Source organism: Ochlerotatus camptorhynchus, unplaced genomic scaffold, assembly GCF_037179485.1.
Source record: "Ochlerotatus camptorhynchus isolate MF236.1 unplaced genomic scaffold, CSIRO-AGI_Acam_v1.1 ptg000569l, whole genome shotgun sequence".
Classification (NCBI taxonomy): domain Eukaryota; kingdom Metazoa; phylum Arthropoda; class Insecta; order Diptera; family Culicidae; genus Ochlerotatus; species Ochlerotatus camptorhynchus.
The window spans coordinates 463,354-477,746 of record NW_027041050.1 but is presented as its reverse complement, the minus strand read 5'-3'; the positions used below and the strand labels follow the sequence as shown (position 1 = coordinate 477,746).

Sequence of the window (14,393 nt, the reverse complement as noted above, 5' to 3'; positions counted from 1 at the left end):
TTACAAATATATTACTTTTCGGTTCGTTAATCGATTAATCGATTATTCGAATGAAAATCGGCCATCACTAGATGAATGTGAAACGTCATTTCAAATATATGGACCGTACATAAATAATGATACAATTTGAAAGGGACCGGGGATAATCACAAATTACGTCCCCACGGTAACTGAAATAAATACGAGTGTTCACCGGTTGGTACTAGTGTTGCCGTGTGGTACACTGAAAAATTGCAATACCGTGCGGGACCGAAATCCGTACAGCACCGAAATCCGTACACCCTGTTGAATTTGTTTATTTATATGCATCATAACAATGTAAATATTATACATGAATACATATTCATGTTCATTCATGCATCAGCTTGATGTTTACTTCAACAATTAAGCAGTATAACATGCAATTAAAATAAGAAAAATAAAAACCTTATCACGTGTCGGGCATTTCTGTCAATCGGTTGCGCTCTTAACGATTTTCTAAGAAAATGTCTCGGATTTACTTCCAGTTGTTAAGCGTATTTAAGTGATTTTTGCAAGTAGTTTCCTGAAGGTCGATCGGAAAGGTAAGTGTTTATCGTTTTATATCTCAATTCTAAGCAATGGATCGTTCATATGGTATTTATTTATCAAAATTAGTACTGTACGGATTTCGATCCATATATAACAGCTGATTCTAAATCCGTACACTTGTGCATCACTAATGACGATTCTACTTTATCCAATGTTTTTCAGCAGATATGGAAACTAAATACACGCCGGAGGATTTTGAGAAGACTGTGGCAATGATGCGTGCGGAGAAATCTTACCGAGAAGCATCCAGGGATTTTGCCGTTCAATTCACCACCATAAGAGATGCCGTATTGAATCGCTACTCTCTTATTTTATTCGTATTGTAAATGTTATATTATTAATATCTTTTAATGAAGAGCGTCAAGAACCAGCCGAAAAGTAAAACAACGCAGCTCCCCTACAGGATATCACCAACACGCATATACAAATTAGGGACCATGCATAAATGACGTAGCATTTGAGGGGGGAGGTGAGGGTTTCAGAATTTGTGACCGGCCATGTATTGGATATAGCCAAATACGCTACGAGGGAGGGGGAGAAGTATAAAATTGATCAAAAATATGCTACGTCATTTTTGGATGCTCCCTTACAGAGAGCAGACAGAAATGGGCCAGAGAGCATTCCAAGCTACCAGCGAGGAATGACCGGAAATACACATGAAAGTAGTGCGGGCGAAAATTGATAAAGAGAACGCAAAGAAACAAAGGATTGAGGAACGACAAAAGAAAAAGGTTGAGCGAGAGAGGAAGAGGAGGAAGAAAAGGAAGAAGAGCAAAGAAAGTTCCCTAATAAACGAATACCATGAACGAACTTTATCCCGGATGGGTAAACTTTCCCACAAATGGTTTGGATGATACCCCGAACACGTCGTTAAGCTCTCTATTATGGTTATTTTTATTAGGCTTGGAAGCAAGAAAGCATTATAACATGAAAAGGCAATGGTAACAATGGAGAAGAAGCAGAAGAAAGCTGTGGAAAAGAAGCAATGAAAGATCTGTATTTTTATGATTATTACTCTCTTGACGTATCAAATTAAATTAAGTTATAGTCGTTATTTTACCAATTTTAATTTTCATGCACAAAACGAAAAACTAATCCTTGATGTCAGTTCATTGTCTTTTTTTGTTGGTTTCTAAGATGGTTGTATTTTTCTTTTACTTATCCGCCATTATAGGGCTACCATCTTAGGAACCGGTTAATTTATCGCTTGATGCCAGTGGGTTGATGGAGTTCCAAAGTATGGCGCATCTTGTACGTTATCACATGTCAAATTTCAAAAACCTCGAAGTTTTGATCGGAGGAAAACTCCAGTAAAAATATTTAACCCAAAGCACTGGTAAAGAATAAAATTTGGAAGAAATTAATCCTTAAACATGATATTAGTTAGCATAAACTCCAGAACAGTTACCTTCTTAAATAAAAAGAATTCAGTTACCTCTCCTTTGAATCGATTGGAGCATCAATTAATCTAACGCTGATATCATTAGTTAAAAAATTAAAAGTAAAAAAAATGAACTTGAACCTTTGAAGAATGATTCTTATGTAAAATCGTGCACTGAATTCAACAATGTAGTCGAAAAAAATGTCAGTAGGATAGTTTTTGAGATACAGCTAAAAATGAAAATTCTCTTTAAACAAGTTTGATTACTATAATACACATATCTCCGGTTGTAATGAGATTATATCAATTATTTTAACGCTAAATTAGAGGTAAGAATTTTTTTCGTTCGATCAATTGAACATCAATTGTCAGTGAGATTGATGGTATTGTTGTTAGTTAATAGTTTGTTTTTTAAGTTTTCCTAAGAAAAATTGAATTTCTGCTAAGTTTTTAAGCAATGTTAATTAAAATGTTTATGGTGGTTCTACCATTACTCTCACGGAAAAATAGTGTTATAACGATCGAAAAAAAATTTATCACGTTTAATTTGGCGTTAAAATAAATAATATCACTTCATTGCAGCCAGAGATATTTGTGTTTTAGTTTTTTTTAACGTGAGATTTCATTTTTTAGCTAGGGGAAGGAGGGGCATAGTGAACAGGCGGGGCATAGTGAGCATCCCGTACTTTGGCTCTGGATCTCCAACTGCATGAAACAAATCAACTGGTAGTAGGATCAATATCATTAAGATATTGATCCTACAGCCAACAAATTTGTTCTGAACGGCCGAAAGTCCAAGCTGGAGCACACGCGATGCTCACTATGCCCCACCTGTTCACTATGCCTCTCTTACCCCTATATCTTCAAAACTATCCTACCGAGATTTTTTTGACTATATTTTTGGATTCAGCGTACGATTTTACATGGGAAATGACCATCAGCGTACAAAGTTCAAATATGCTGTAAAATAGTGTATTTAAACGAATATAGCTGTTTTGGACTCTTAGCCAAGCAACTACAAAAAAAAATACTTTATTCAAGATAGCAACACTTTTTTTTTCATTGATTTGGATCGATTTACATTCATGTACGGATTTTGATTCATGACTGTACGGATTTTGATTCATCCTCAACACAGTGTACGGATTTCGATTCAAAACTGTACGGATTTTGATTCAATCGTAAAACGCTGTACGGATTTTGATTCAAGATATGTGCAATTTAAATCCTTTTTTCTAATAATTGAAGGTAATTTTAAGACCTGGTGTTTGCAAATATTGGAAAAATAAAGATAAATGTAAAGGAAAAAGATGTGATACAGAGCATAATGTGATAGCATTATTTAGTATTGACCGTAAATGATTCTCTCGTGCTTAGGTGTACGGATTTCGGTCCCGCACGGTACTAGGTTCGTCACCAAAGTTTTCGAGCCGCTCCGTCTTTCACTTCGTTTGTGGTACAGGGTTGACATCTCTTCACATACACCTCTATCTACCTGTCCATTTTAAGCCACCAAACTACTGCGCGTAAAAATGTTTTCATCATGCGAATACTCAGATGACCTTCATGCGCTTTCTGAAATACACGGTTACGCAACTTATCCGGAACTGCCACACGATCAATCCGCATTGAAACTTCTCCAGCTCATTTGCAAAAATACGAAAATCGATGAGCAGCTCCTGCAGACTGTTGTTTTGAAGACTCTTCATCACCCGTTGAACATCTGAATCCTGCTTAGTGGCATCAATTAACTCTTCCCACTCGATAGTTACAAAACCTGCAGACAAATTCGCAATTCCAATTCATCGAATGCTATAGGTCGAAGAGTGGTCAGTCGAGAAAGCAACATTTTGATCTCCTAGGATGTATGTAAGTAATAGAATATTCACCGGGCTCCCAGGAGGCAATCCACTATAGCCAGGGGGACCCTACCCGATCAGAAGGGTATAACAAAACAATAACATAATTATAGCAATGGTTGATATTTGGAATTCACATTTGGAAAAATCCAAATGCCGGCACCGGTGGTGTAGTGGTAAGCGTGAAATCAAGTTTACACGCTATTTCTAAACAACCCAAATTTGAGTAGGATCTACTCATATCCGTCAAAAGTAGGGCTACCGAAAATTGAGTAAACAAAGAAAATTGAGTAGACCGGACGTGACCAGAGATTTTTATGCCTCAGAAAAATCCCACCGACCTCGGCTGGGATAGAACTCAGACCCATTGGGGTGAGAAAGCAGTCACGCTTATCACTACACCACCGGCGCCGGCTAAATGATTTTATATGTTAGAACTAGTTTGTGTCATTAGTGATGGTATTTAAACCTGCGGATGCTAATTAAATCAAATAAAAAAACTGATCGGTGTTTTCTACGTCATGAATGGTAATAGTTTTTTAAACGAATAATAATGAGGTATAATGAGTCTGGGTTTAGTTGTTCTATCAACAGTTTGATATTAAATCAATATTCTTCGATGTCAAATTATCAGAACAGCACGCGTTTCATTTTGGAAGAAGTTCGTATACTATAATATACTGTAGTACAAAGATTGGTGCGAACCGTTCACGTTGTGATTTTAAAATCGAGATATTTTTTTTAGATTAACGATAAAATACATCACAATAATGACTTTGTCAAGTAGTTTGAAATGATATTTTCTGCCACTTGAACTACAATAACATTTTGAGACAACTGCATTCAAGTGTTTTTGGCTCAAAAATCTAAGAAATCTTTAAGTATAAGGATAAGTACTGTTTTCTTGGTTTTAAAAGATTTCATTTGTTGCTTTAATTAAGCAAATGTTACGTTTATTAGGATTTTTAGAAGCTAACATACTGCCACAAAATTTCATGTTTTTCACATTTCTTGACCGCGAAATTGTGCTTTTTTGCTACAAATTTTCACTGTCCCTATTGATATGTATAGATTTTGGTTTTAATATACCTATACACAAGAATAAAGAAAACGTTTAAAACACCGTCAATTCAACATAACTATTATATTTTATACGTGACTTACACCATACCGTTTTCGGGGAAAGGAATTTCTATAGTAATGGAATCATCATGAATACTAAGAACTAAATCTTTATTTACATATACGCATGATCTCTCATTGAATTGCAATATATTTATTCATTTTTATAAACAGCCATAATTTACAGCGTAGTGTGACTTCCTTGTGAATAATTGGTTCAAAATCATGTGATGATAGTAACTTGCCCCCAATGTGTTATGTTTTTGAAATCTTTTTATTTTATCTTAAACCGCTTATTCAACACCACATCCATTATCCAGTAGAGAGTAGTTGGAGTTTTTTTTGCCCCGAGAGTTCGCGAGTTCTGCCCAACTTCCAGCCCAGCAGTAGGCAGTACTCGCGCTTGTACAGGACATAAATACTGCTTTCCCTTAATCCTATTCATGCTAGTGTTAACGGTAATGATAATATGCAGAAAACTTCCGCTTTGTCAAATCTCGAACCAATCGACTTCATAGTAACGAAGAGTAAAATGTATATCAGCCATCTCGTTTCAGTGTCCTTTTTTTGTCTCGTCAATGTTTCTTCCCCACTCGTTTGTTTGATTTACGTGCCACGCTCAAACTTCCGGGGTGGGGGTGAATTTAGCAGTTTGAACAGATTTTGGTTGTCCCGGTTCGAAGCGGCCGCATCCAGAAGCAGCTGACCGATGTCATCTTCATTCGAGCTGCCTGCTCCGGCGGTTGCGGTTTCGAAGAGTGCAGCCTTTCTCCTCAGTTGCCTCTGTCGCAACTGGTCCTCTCGGGATCGGAGTGCGTTGTGGTTTTCGAGGCTGGAATCTCCGTTATTTTCGTCGTCGTCCGTTTTCGAGGAACTGGAAGTAAAGTTTTATGGGGAGAAAGTTAATAATGCATTGATTTTGGATGAAACACATTAGAGAATAGCTGCTAGTATTAATAACTGATAATTTAGATACGGAAAAATCCTTCGAATGAAAAGTGAATCCAATAATTAATTTTTGTACTTTATCATTATGATTATGTACTTTAAAGGGTAAATATGTAATCGCATTGGGTAAAAGTTAATAACCATGACAATTGTTTTAGATACGAGCCAAATTAACTGTAATAAATGTTGTTAAAGCACATTAAAGATTTATTTGTGGACAGGCATGGAAAATAATTTGCATTCATTTCATACATTCATTTACATTCATTTGCCTCTAAATTTTTCATCAACAACATTCCGCCAAATGATGTATGGAGCTTTTGTAGGTTTTGTTATTAGGTACAACTTTTGCTCATAACTCAAATCTGTATCTCCTATGCATCACGAACTAGAGTGGGCAGAACTTGTTACTGTTTTTCAGTGCATGTAAAATACATTCACTGAAAAACAGTAGTGGCTTCTGTTCGCTCTGGTTCATCATGCATAAGAGAAACGGATTTGACTTGTTAAGAAAAGTTGTAGCTAATGACAAAACCTACAAAAGCTCAATACATTATTTTGCGGAATTCAACAGCAGTTAGAGGCAAATGAATGTAAATGAATGCAAATGATTTTCCATGCCTGTTTGTGGACATATTGTTTTTAAATTTTATCCTCGTGTATGAAGTGTACAGCATTGGACGGACTTACAAAGCAGAAGGTCATTAGTTCAATCCCAATTCAAATCAAGCAAATCCACTCTTGAAATAAAATGTGGGTTTTTGTCCTCTGTTCACGAAATCCTCTGTGATCAGTAATTTAATTTTTAAACAGGTCCCATTTTGTCTATCAAGCAATCGAATTACTTGATTAGCCTTATACCTCGACCATTGCGGTATTTGTGCAATAATGATACTTACAATCTTCACTTCAATCTTTGAACTTTTGATTGCGTGCATCAATATTGAAAATCCATCGCTCAGTTCGCGGTAGAAAGTGAGTTTTTTTTTAACGACAAATGGATCTATTAAAAAGGACTGTATTGTGGTATATTCCGTGTCGTTAGTTTAGTGCATGTCGTATAACTACAGCACTATTAGATTAGATTCGATTTCTTTATTAAAGATACTTTCAGCCGTGGACTGGTTCATCTCTGTTACTACATCACTACTGAGAAATAATGAAGTTTCGTTTGCATTAGAAAAAGTAATCATTTTTTTTTTCCGAAACAGGCTAGAAAATAAATCTAATTTGAACCGATTACTTTGGCTTAGTGCTAAATGCTCTACTAGCCATTGCTAGCCATTTCTGGTTAGTTGGGATCATAGCCACAGCGGTCTTTTTTTTTTGTTAGAGTAAATTTTAGCATTCCCTTTGTCTTTTCGAATAATCTTTCCACGTTGAGTTCACTTTCAGCTGTGGACGGACACAGCAGCAGTTGTATCTCTCGATGTCGATAGTGCTATCGACAGTTTGTTTACTTGATAGGTACATACCTATTTGTTCGTTTTTCACGCATTGTCTTTACCAGCAACTCGGTCGTGTGTGGTTGCTTTTGGAAACACACATAAATGATGAGTAGCGACGTTGAAGTGAAACGTACCATCAAAATGGTCTTCCGCCGTCGTTGGGCGAAATTGTTAATTTCGCTAAAGCACTAGACGCGGATCCTGTCCACAAGGGAGTTATATCAACAGATATCAACCAGCCCTGAAAATACTCATTACAGCTAAAATACTACTATTTAGAAATTATGAAACTATGAGATATTATAATAATATTTTTTATATGTAAGACGCAAGAAGTGGAGGTAAAGTTTGTGTAAGACACTTAAAACCAAAAAAAAATATTTTGGCTGTAATGAGTAATCGTCATGAGTGAGTATTATTCGTTATAGCTTATCGTTAATTCCCAAGTAACACATAAAACATCTTTTGAAAAAGAATTAGAATGGATTGTTGTATAAATGTATTATAAGAGATGCAGAAAACATCCTACGTTATATATGAGGTTTAAAGATGTTTTCTTCATACTTCTTCGATTCAACATTTTCCAAAATAGTTTTCTTTTGCTTTTATCTTAAAATGTTATTTGAACGTGCATCTTACTGTTTTAATACCACTATAAAACTTGTCGTATACAAAATCAATCCAGATTGACGTAAACATTGACGGTGCCATTGAGCCGGACTGTCTCTTCATGCCGTGATTGACAGTTTCTTATGAGGTATTCGGAGGTTTGTTATAAAGAAAGTTGAAAATACTTTTTTATGACATCTCATAAATTAATACAACTGAAAATGTGCAGGTTGTCTTATAAGGAGTTGAAAATACGTTTAAATAACATTCTGGCAATTAGATGTACGCTTTGCTACTAACAAAACGTCTTCATGACGGATCGAAGGCGTGTTGAACGAGAAAATAATTTTCATGCCATGGGCAAGAACATGATAGATACTTATAACAAACCTTTCATCAAGCGGTGTTGGTCTAGTTAGGTAGAAACAAGTCTACCACGCCAAGGACCAGTGATCGAATCCCATGCTCAAGATTTTTTTATTGTTTTTTTTTGTCGCTGGTTTTTATGATGTTTCCAAAATACATGTTATAAGACCAGTATTTAGTTGTATAAGCTCCGCATCTTGCGCTTTTTAGGTTGTATAAATGTATTAAATGATGTATATTAAAGTAATAGTGATTCTTTGCGTTAGTCATTACAAAGTATTTTCAACTTCTTTATGACAAGCCGTGTTGCTTGGGTTGTTACACTCTGAAAGCGACATTGACGAAATTTCGCTGTAATGAGTATGTTCAAATTGGCTCACTACTTGACTAGCCTATTGGTCCCAAGTACATCTATAAGCGTACCACATTCTAGTTGAAATTCGAGTACTACCATATGTTTGTTTTGATTCGCTATGAAAGTTTGACAGATAAAATGAGGGATTCGTGGATTTTCCTATGTTTCGAGGGGTGTATCGATTAGCTTGGGACCGAAGATAGTACCAGAGTTGAGCCAAAAAGTTGAGAACGTTTCTTCGGGACCTAGAGTTACTTCTATGATTATATACGGTATCAACGAGACTAGCCAGCTACGTAAGTACGTCGCCCATTTCCAGTCAACAGCTGTGGATTGTCGTAGAACTTCCATAAAGCAAGCTTAGTGTAGGCGCAATCTACCTGCCCCCCGACCGCAAAAACGACTGCACGATCATCCGTGAGCTTGTGGAATCGTTAGGCTCGATTTCTTCTCAATTAAGTCCCTGCTCTCCCGCTTTCGTATTTGGCGACTACAATCAAGCTGGTTTGCAGTGGCGCTTTACAGAAAGTGGCACACCATTAATTGATCCACTGCGTTCGCATATGACGGTTGCTTGCTGTGCTCTTTTTGACGGTTTTAACTTTTACGGGTTCACACAAGCGAATACTTTTCCGAACCGAAATTGACGTTTGCTAGATCTTGTCCTGGCAAACGATTCCGCATTACCGGGCACTTCTGTTTCCTTACCGGTCGAGCCACTGATTGATCTAGATGCCGATCATCCCGCTCTCGTCGCGTCATTTAGTTCACCTTCGCCGCTTGTTTTTACGCCGTCATCTGAGTTCTACTCTTGGGACTTTCGCTGAGCTGATTATGTTGCATTGAACAATGCGCTTGCGGAAATTGATTGGCAATTTATCGAAACAGCCGCTAGCGTGAATGATGCTGTGGATTTTTTCAGTGCTGCAGTGGAAGATGCTATTTTCCGCATTGTCCCAGCATGACGACCCCCGCAAAAGCCTCCATTGTCTAACCCACGCCTACGCGTGCTAAAACGTCAACGCTCTGCCGCCCTCCTAAAGAAATGTAACTCTCACTCGCCGTATTACAAACGACTGTTCGTAGTTATCGAAATTACAATCGTTTTCTCTATAATCGACACGTGAGACGGACGGAAGCGAACCTTCGCACGAATCCGAAAAGTTTTTGGTCGTTTGTCAACTCCAAACGGAAGGAATCCGGGTTGCCTTGCTCCATGTTTCTCGGGAATGACTCGGCTAATAGCTCCGCTTGGCCGGCACAAGTGCTGGATGCTACTGTTGGGAACACGCAAACTGAAGCTCTCGTTTGCTGCCGGACCTGACGGTATTCCGTCATCAGTTCTAAAACGTTGTGTAGCCAATCTCTGCCTTCCACTTGCGAGGCTATTCAATCTCTCGGCACAGCAATGTGAGTTCCCCTGCCGCTGGAAACATTCTTAACTGTTTCCAGTCAACAAAACAAGAGATAAACGGAATGTCCCAAATTATCGTGGCATCACCTCCCTGTGTGCCTGCTCAAAACTGTTCGAGATTATCATAAACGATGCTCTGTTCGCGTGTTGCAAAAATTATATCGATATAGAACAACACGGCTTTTACCCGAAGCGCTCCGTGTCCACGAGCCTGGTGCAGTTTACTTTTAACTGTTTGCGATGCATGGATTCAGCATGGCAATTCAATGCTGCGTATATGGATCTAAAATCTGCATTTGACACGGTGGACCAATATATCTTGCTTGCCTAGCTGGAGATACTTGGCGTCTCGTCAACGGCTGTGGAGTGGTTCAGATCTTACTTGGTGAATCGCTTTGAACGAGTTAAGATTGGCGCGTTGGAATCGGATGTTTTCTCAAACAACTCGGGAGTTCCGCTAGGCAGTAACTTAGGACCGCTACTGTTTTCGATCTTTTGACGTAGGACTACGTCTTTGATTTCTATATGGGGGTACACTTTGTGAAAACCGAAAATGGAACATGTAACACATTAAGAAAGATTTTGAACGTTAATAACTCAGCTGCCCCTGATCCAACTTCAATAATTTTATCACCAATCGATCACAAATATGGCTACGCATCGATAACAATGCTTCCGAATGTTGGTTTACAACAAGAAACTATTGAAAAACTGGTATATGTGCAGCATTGTCCAAAAGCGTCGAATTAACTAACAAATCCACCAATTACCTACATGCATATGCTGCTTCCCCAGCACAGTCGTCAGAGAGTAGTAAGTAGACGATACAAGTCGAAGTGGCATTCACCTCCTATCCTTGGGCGCGTGCGAAAAGGGAGGATGGAATTGCGTAATATTTTGCACACTCATCGCCATACTCAGAACCACACGCTCCCAACGACCACACCACTGTGTGGTGGTGTTCAGTCGTCGAAATTAGTAGCAGCAGTAGCAGCAGTAGCAGTGCTTTCGGCGTGTGGCGTTGAAAATTGTTCTCCAGTAACAACGAAAGGCTGCCTGCAAGCAGCGAGCTGCAGAGCCCACATAAGCAACCATCAAAGGAGGAAGAAGCTGCACCGCTATGGTATGGATCGAAATCAGTAGCTCTTCGTGAGTCGCTGTGGGTCGGTCATCTATACCAAGCGTGTCACCCTCGCTCCAAACGACATACAGCTCGACAGGCTCATCCGTGTTGAACAAACAGCTCAAAATTACTCAACCATCACTACAAAACGGTCCTTTTCAGGGCCACCAAAAATTTGTTAAAGAGTATTATTTGGACATTGGTCAAGGTCATTAGTTCCCACAAGCAGCTAGCTATGAAGGCGCAACCTGTATATAGAAGGTGTTGAATTGTAGACCTGAATATATTGGTGCAATTAGTTTTTCCTCGGCTTTCATTCCGCACGATTCGTTTCTTTCGTTTAATCGATCACCCTTGTAGTGACGTCGAAAAAATTGTTTCAATTACATATGAAATTTAATGTGGATTATAGAATTTTTTGTATGTTAACAAATTTTATGAATGGTTTGCCACTAAATGTTGAGATAATTTATTGATTATTGAATTATCACACTGTATACCATGAAAAAGCAGCCTGTTTTTGAGTTCTTACCTGTTTTAAAGTAAGGAGTTATCATAAAAAAACAAATCGCCAGCTGGAATTTCCCGGCGACTTTACAAATAAATTAAATCAAACAAAATCATCATGCAGAACTAGCTAGGATTTATTTTACTCCATATTTCACAAAATTGCTTTCGAGTGTTAAGACATCGTCTCCCGCAAAGTTTACATTTTTCCCTCCACCAACACATACATCTCCACAGGATCTATAGAATCCACGCAATTTCAAAAAACCAAAATGCACAGCATTACGAAAAGAGGTCAGGTTTCGACCAATAGCAGATAGATTTTAATTCTAAACAAACCAAACGATTGGAAATTTATCTACCAATCTGCTAAATGAACATTTAGTTAATTTTAAATAGATCACTATTGAAAAATACCAAATGTCCAACTGTTGCAATGGTGATCAACATTATCACCGGATGTCTGAAAACAGCGCATTCCCTAACACAGACTTAAAAATCGAATTTGATGCGGTCCCACTGAACGGTGCTCTTTCGATCATCGTTAGTGATGGTGTCCAGTCCAGCAGCAGCATTAGTAGCAGCAGAGCAGGAGTGCTTTCAACAACAACAACAACGAAAGGCTGCCTGCAAGCAGCGAGCTGCAGAGCTCATATGAGCAACCATAGAGAAGGAGGATGAAGTCCCACCGCTAGGCTAGGATCGGAATCAGTAGCTCGTCGTGCTCAGCTCAGCATTACTCAATCATCACTACAAAGCGGTCCTTTTCAGGACCACCTTAAATTTATTAAGAGTATTATTTGGACATTTATCAAGGTCATCAGTTCCCGCAAGCAGCTAGCTATCAAGGCTCAGCTGGTCTCTATAGAAGGTGTGGAATTGTAGGCCCGAATGTATTGGTGAGATTAATCATCGTCCGACCATTTTCCAGAACACGCTGGTAGGAAGTGTTAAAAATCCATATATAATTTGAGAGAAGTGGGAATAATTCGCTTTAGGGGTGTATATTCAGTTCCCATAAAGCCAATAAAATCAAATTTGTTCTCACGAGTTCAATCTCTCAAAGTCCCTCCTTTTTTACATATTCTGCACAAACGATACTTTCCGCCCCTCCCCATTCATATAATTCGGAAGGAAATCCTGTGAGGGGTGAATTGAATACACTTACCAAAATGTACAAATCTTAAAACTTCATAAATAACAAAAAATTCAAAATATGTAGATGAATCGAAAATACTCAAGTTGACAGTCCCTTGGATTCCCTTCATAAACTTTCTCTTTGAAATGAATACTACAAATTTGATACGCTTACAAATAAAAAACGGAAAGAGTTAAGATAATTGATGATTGATCAATTAAAAGAACTAAATGTTCACATTTGTTCCGTCCACTAGCGGTCCTACGTCAAGCTTCCGTTCGTGCCCCTAGGCACAGACCCTTCTACTTTTTAAACGACGTCGTCTTTCTGATACCATCACACAGCAAAAAATTAATTTTGATATCACATCAAAGTGGATGCACTTCAATCGTGTCAAAAATATGGTGTAATTTTACTTGCCAAAAAGGGCAAAATTATCATTGATACAGTGTATGAACTGACATTACGTTGCTTTTACTGCATTTGTTTATTTTTGTGGCCATAAAAATTCCATGATATTTTCGACATGATTGAAGTGCATCCCCTTGAATGTAATATTAAAATATGTTTTTTGCTGTGTCAGGATGCCGCGTTTTCTATGCAGACGATACGAAAATCTACAAAATTACTAAAACTCTCTCGGACTGTTGGCATCTCCAGAATATGTTAGGTACTTTTGCTGACTAGTGAAAGAAAAAAATTTGATGAATCTAAGCATCGAAAAATGTAATATTATTTCCTATCACCCAAAAATCGAACCAATCATGTTTGAATATGTTTTCTACGGACGCTGTCTTGCTCGTGTAGAGCACATAAAGGATCTCGGCGTTACCTTGGACTGCAGACTCACTTTCAGAATCCAATACAATAACATCATCTCCAGAGCTAATCGAAAATTGGACCACGGCGCCGAAATTATACACAACACGAGCCAATTCGAGCAATCATCCGGCAATTCAACAACTTCTTTTATATGTTCGACTTCAATGTATCAGCTGACGTGTTTCGACATCGGTTACTTGGCCTTTTCCGTACCGTTGACCGTAACTATTTAGTTTAAGTTTTATTCATTTAGACAATAATTTTCAGTTGAATTTTTTAATACACAAATAAACAAACAAACAAATAAACAAATACAGAATAGATGAGGAGAAATTCATGTTCATAAAATTTAAGACCGAAGAAGCGATGCTACATAACCCAAAGCAATTAATTATCCATTATGATGATGGAAAGGCAGTCTAAGTACGCATGTCGAATGCGGGAGAATACGACCAATATGTGCGAGTTCATGATCGGCCACCTGAAGTCCCCGAAAAATATCAAGCGTTGGTGCTGGGGAAATACGGTAAAGTAAAGTGTGCCGTCCGTGAAAAATTTTCAGCAGAGCTGCGCATCGATATTTACACAGGAGTACGTGGTATTTATGTGGATGTGAAAAAGGAAATTCCTACATCGCAGCATCGGCACCTCCTTTAGCAAAGTCGGTAAAGGCGCAGCTACAAAGCAAGACCATGCTGGAGGTGGCTGGGTTCGATTCCCGGTTCGGTCTA

The 14,393-nt window shown here is 38.2% G+C and overlaps 1 protein-coding gene across 2 annotated transcripts in view; it reads right to left on the bottom strand.

The window, feature by feature from the left end:
* Positions 1–5,286: 5,286 nt before the first annotated feature.
* CCHa1 (CCHamide-1) overlaps positions 5,287–14,393 on the bottom strand; it is a 60,696-nt gene continuing 51,589 nt past the window's right edge. For both annotated transcript variants that reach the window (XM_065236702.1, XM_065236703.1), the window contains one exon: positions 5,287–5,806. In XM_065236702.1, coding sequence (XP_065092774.1) covers positions 5,539–5,806 — 268 coding nt within the window. In that variant the 3' untranslated portion in view covers positions 5,287–5,538. The remainder of the gene's footprint in view (positions 5,807–14,393) is intronic.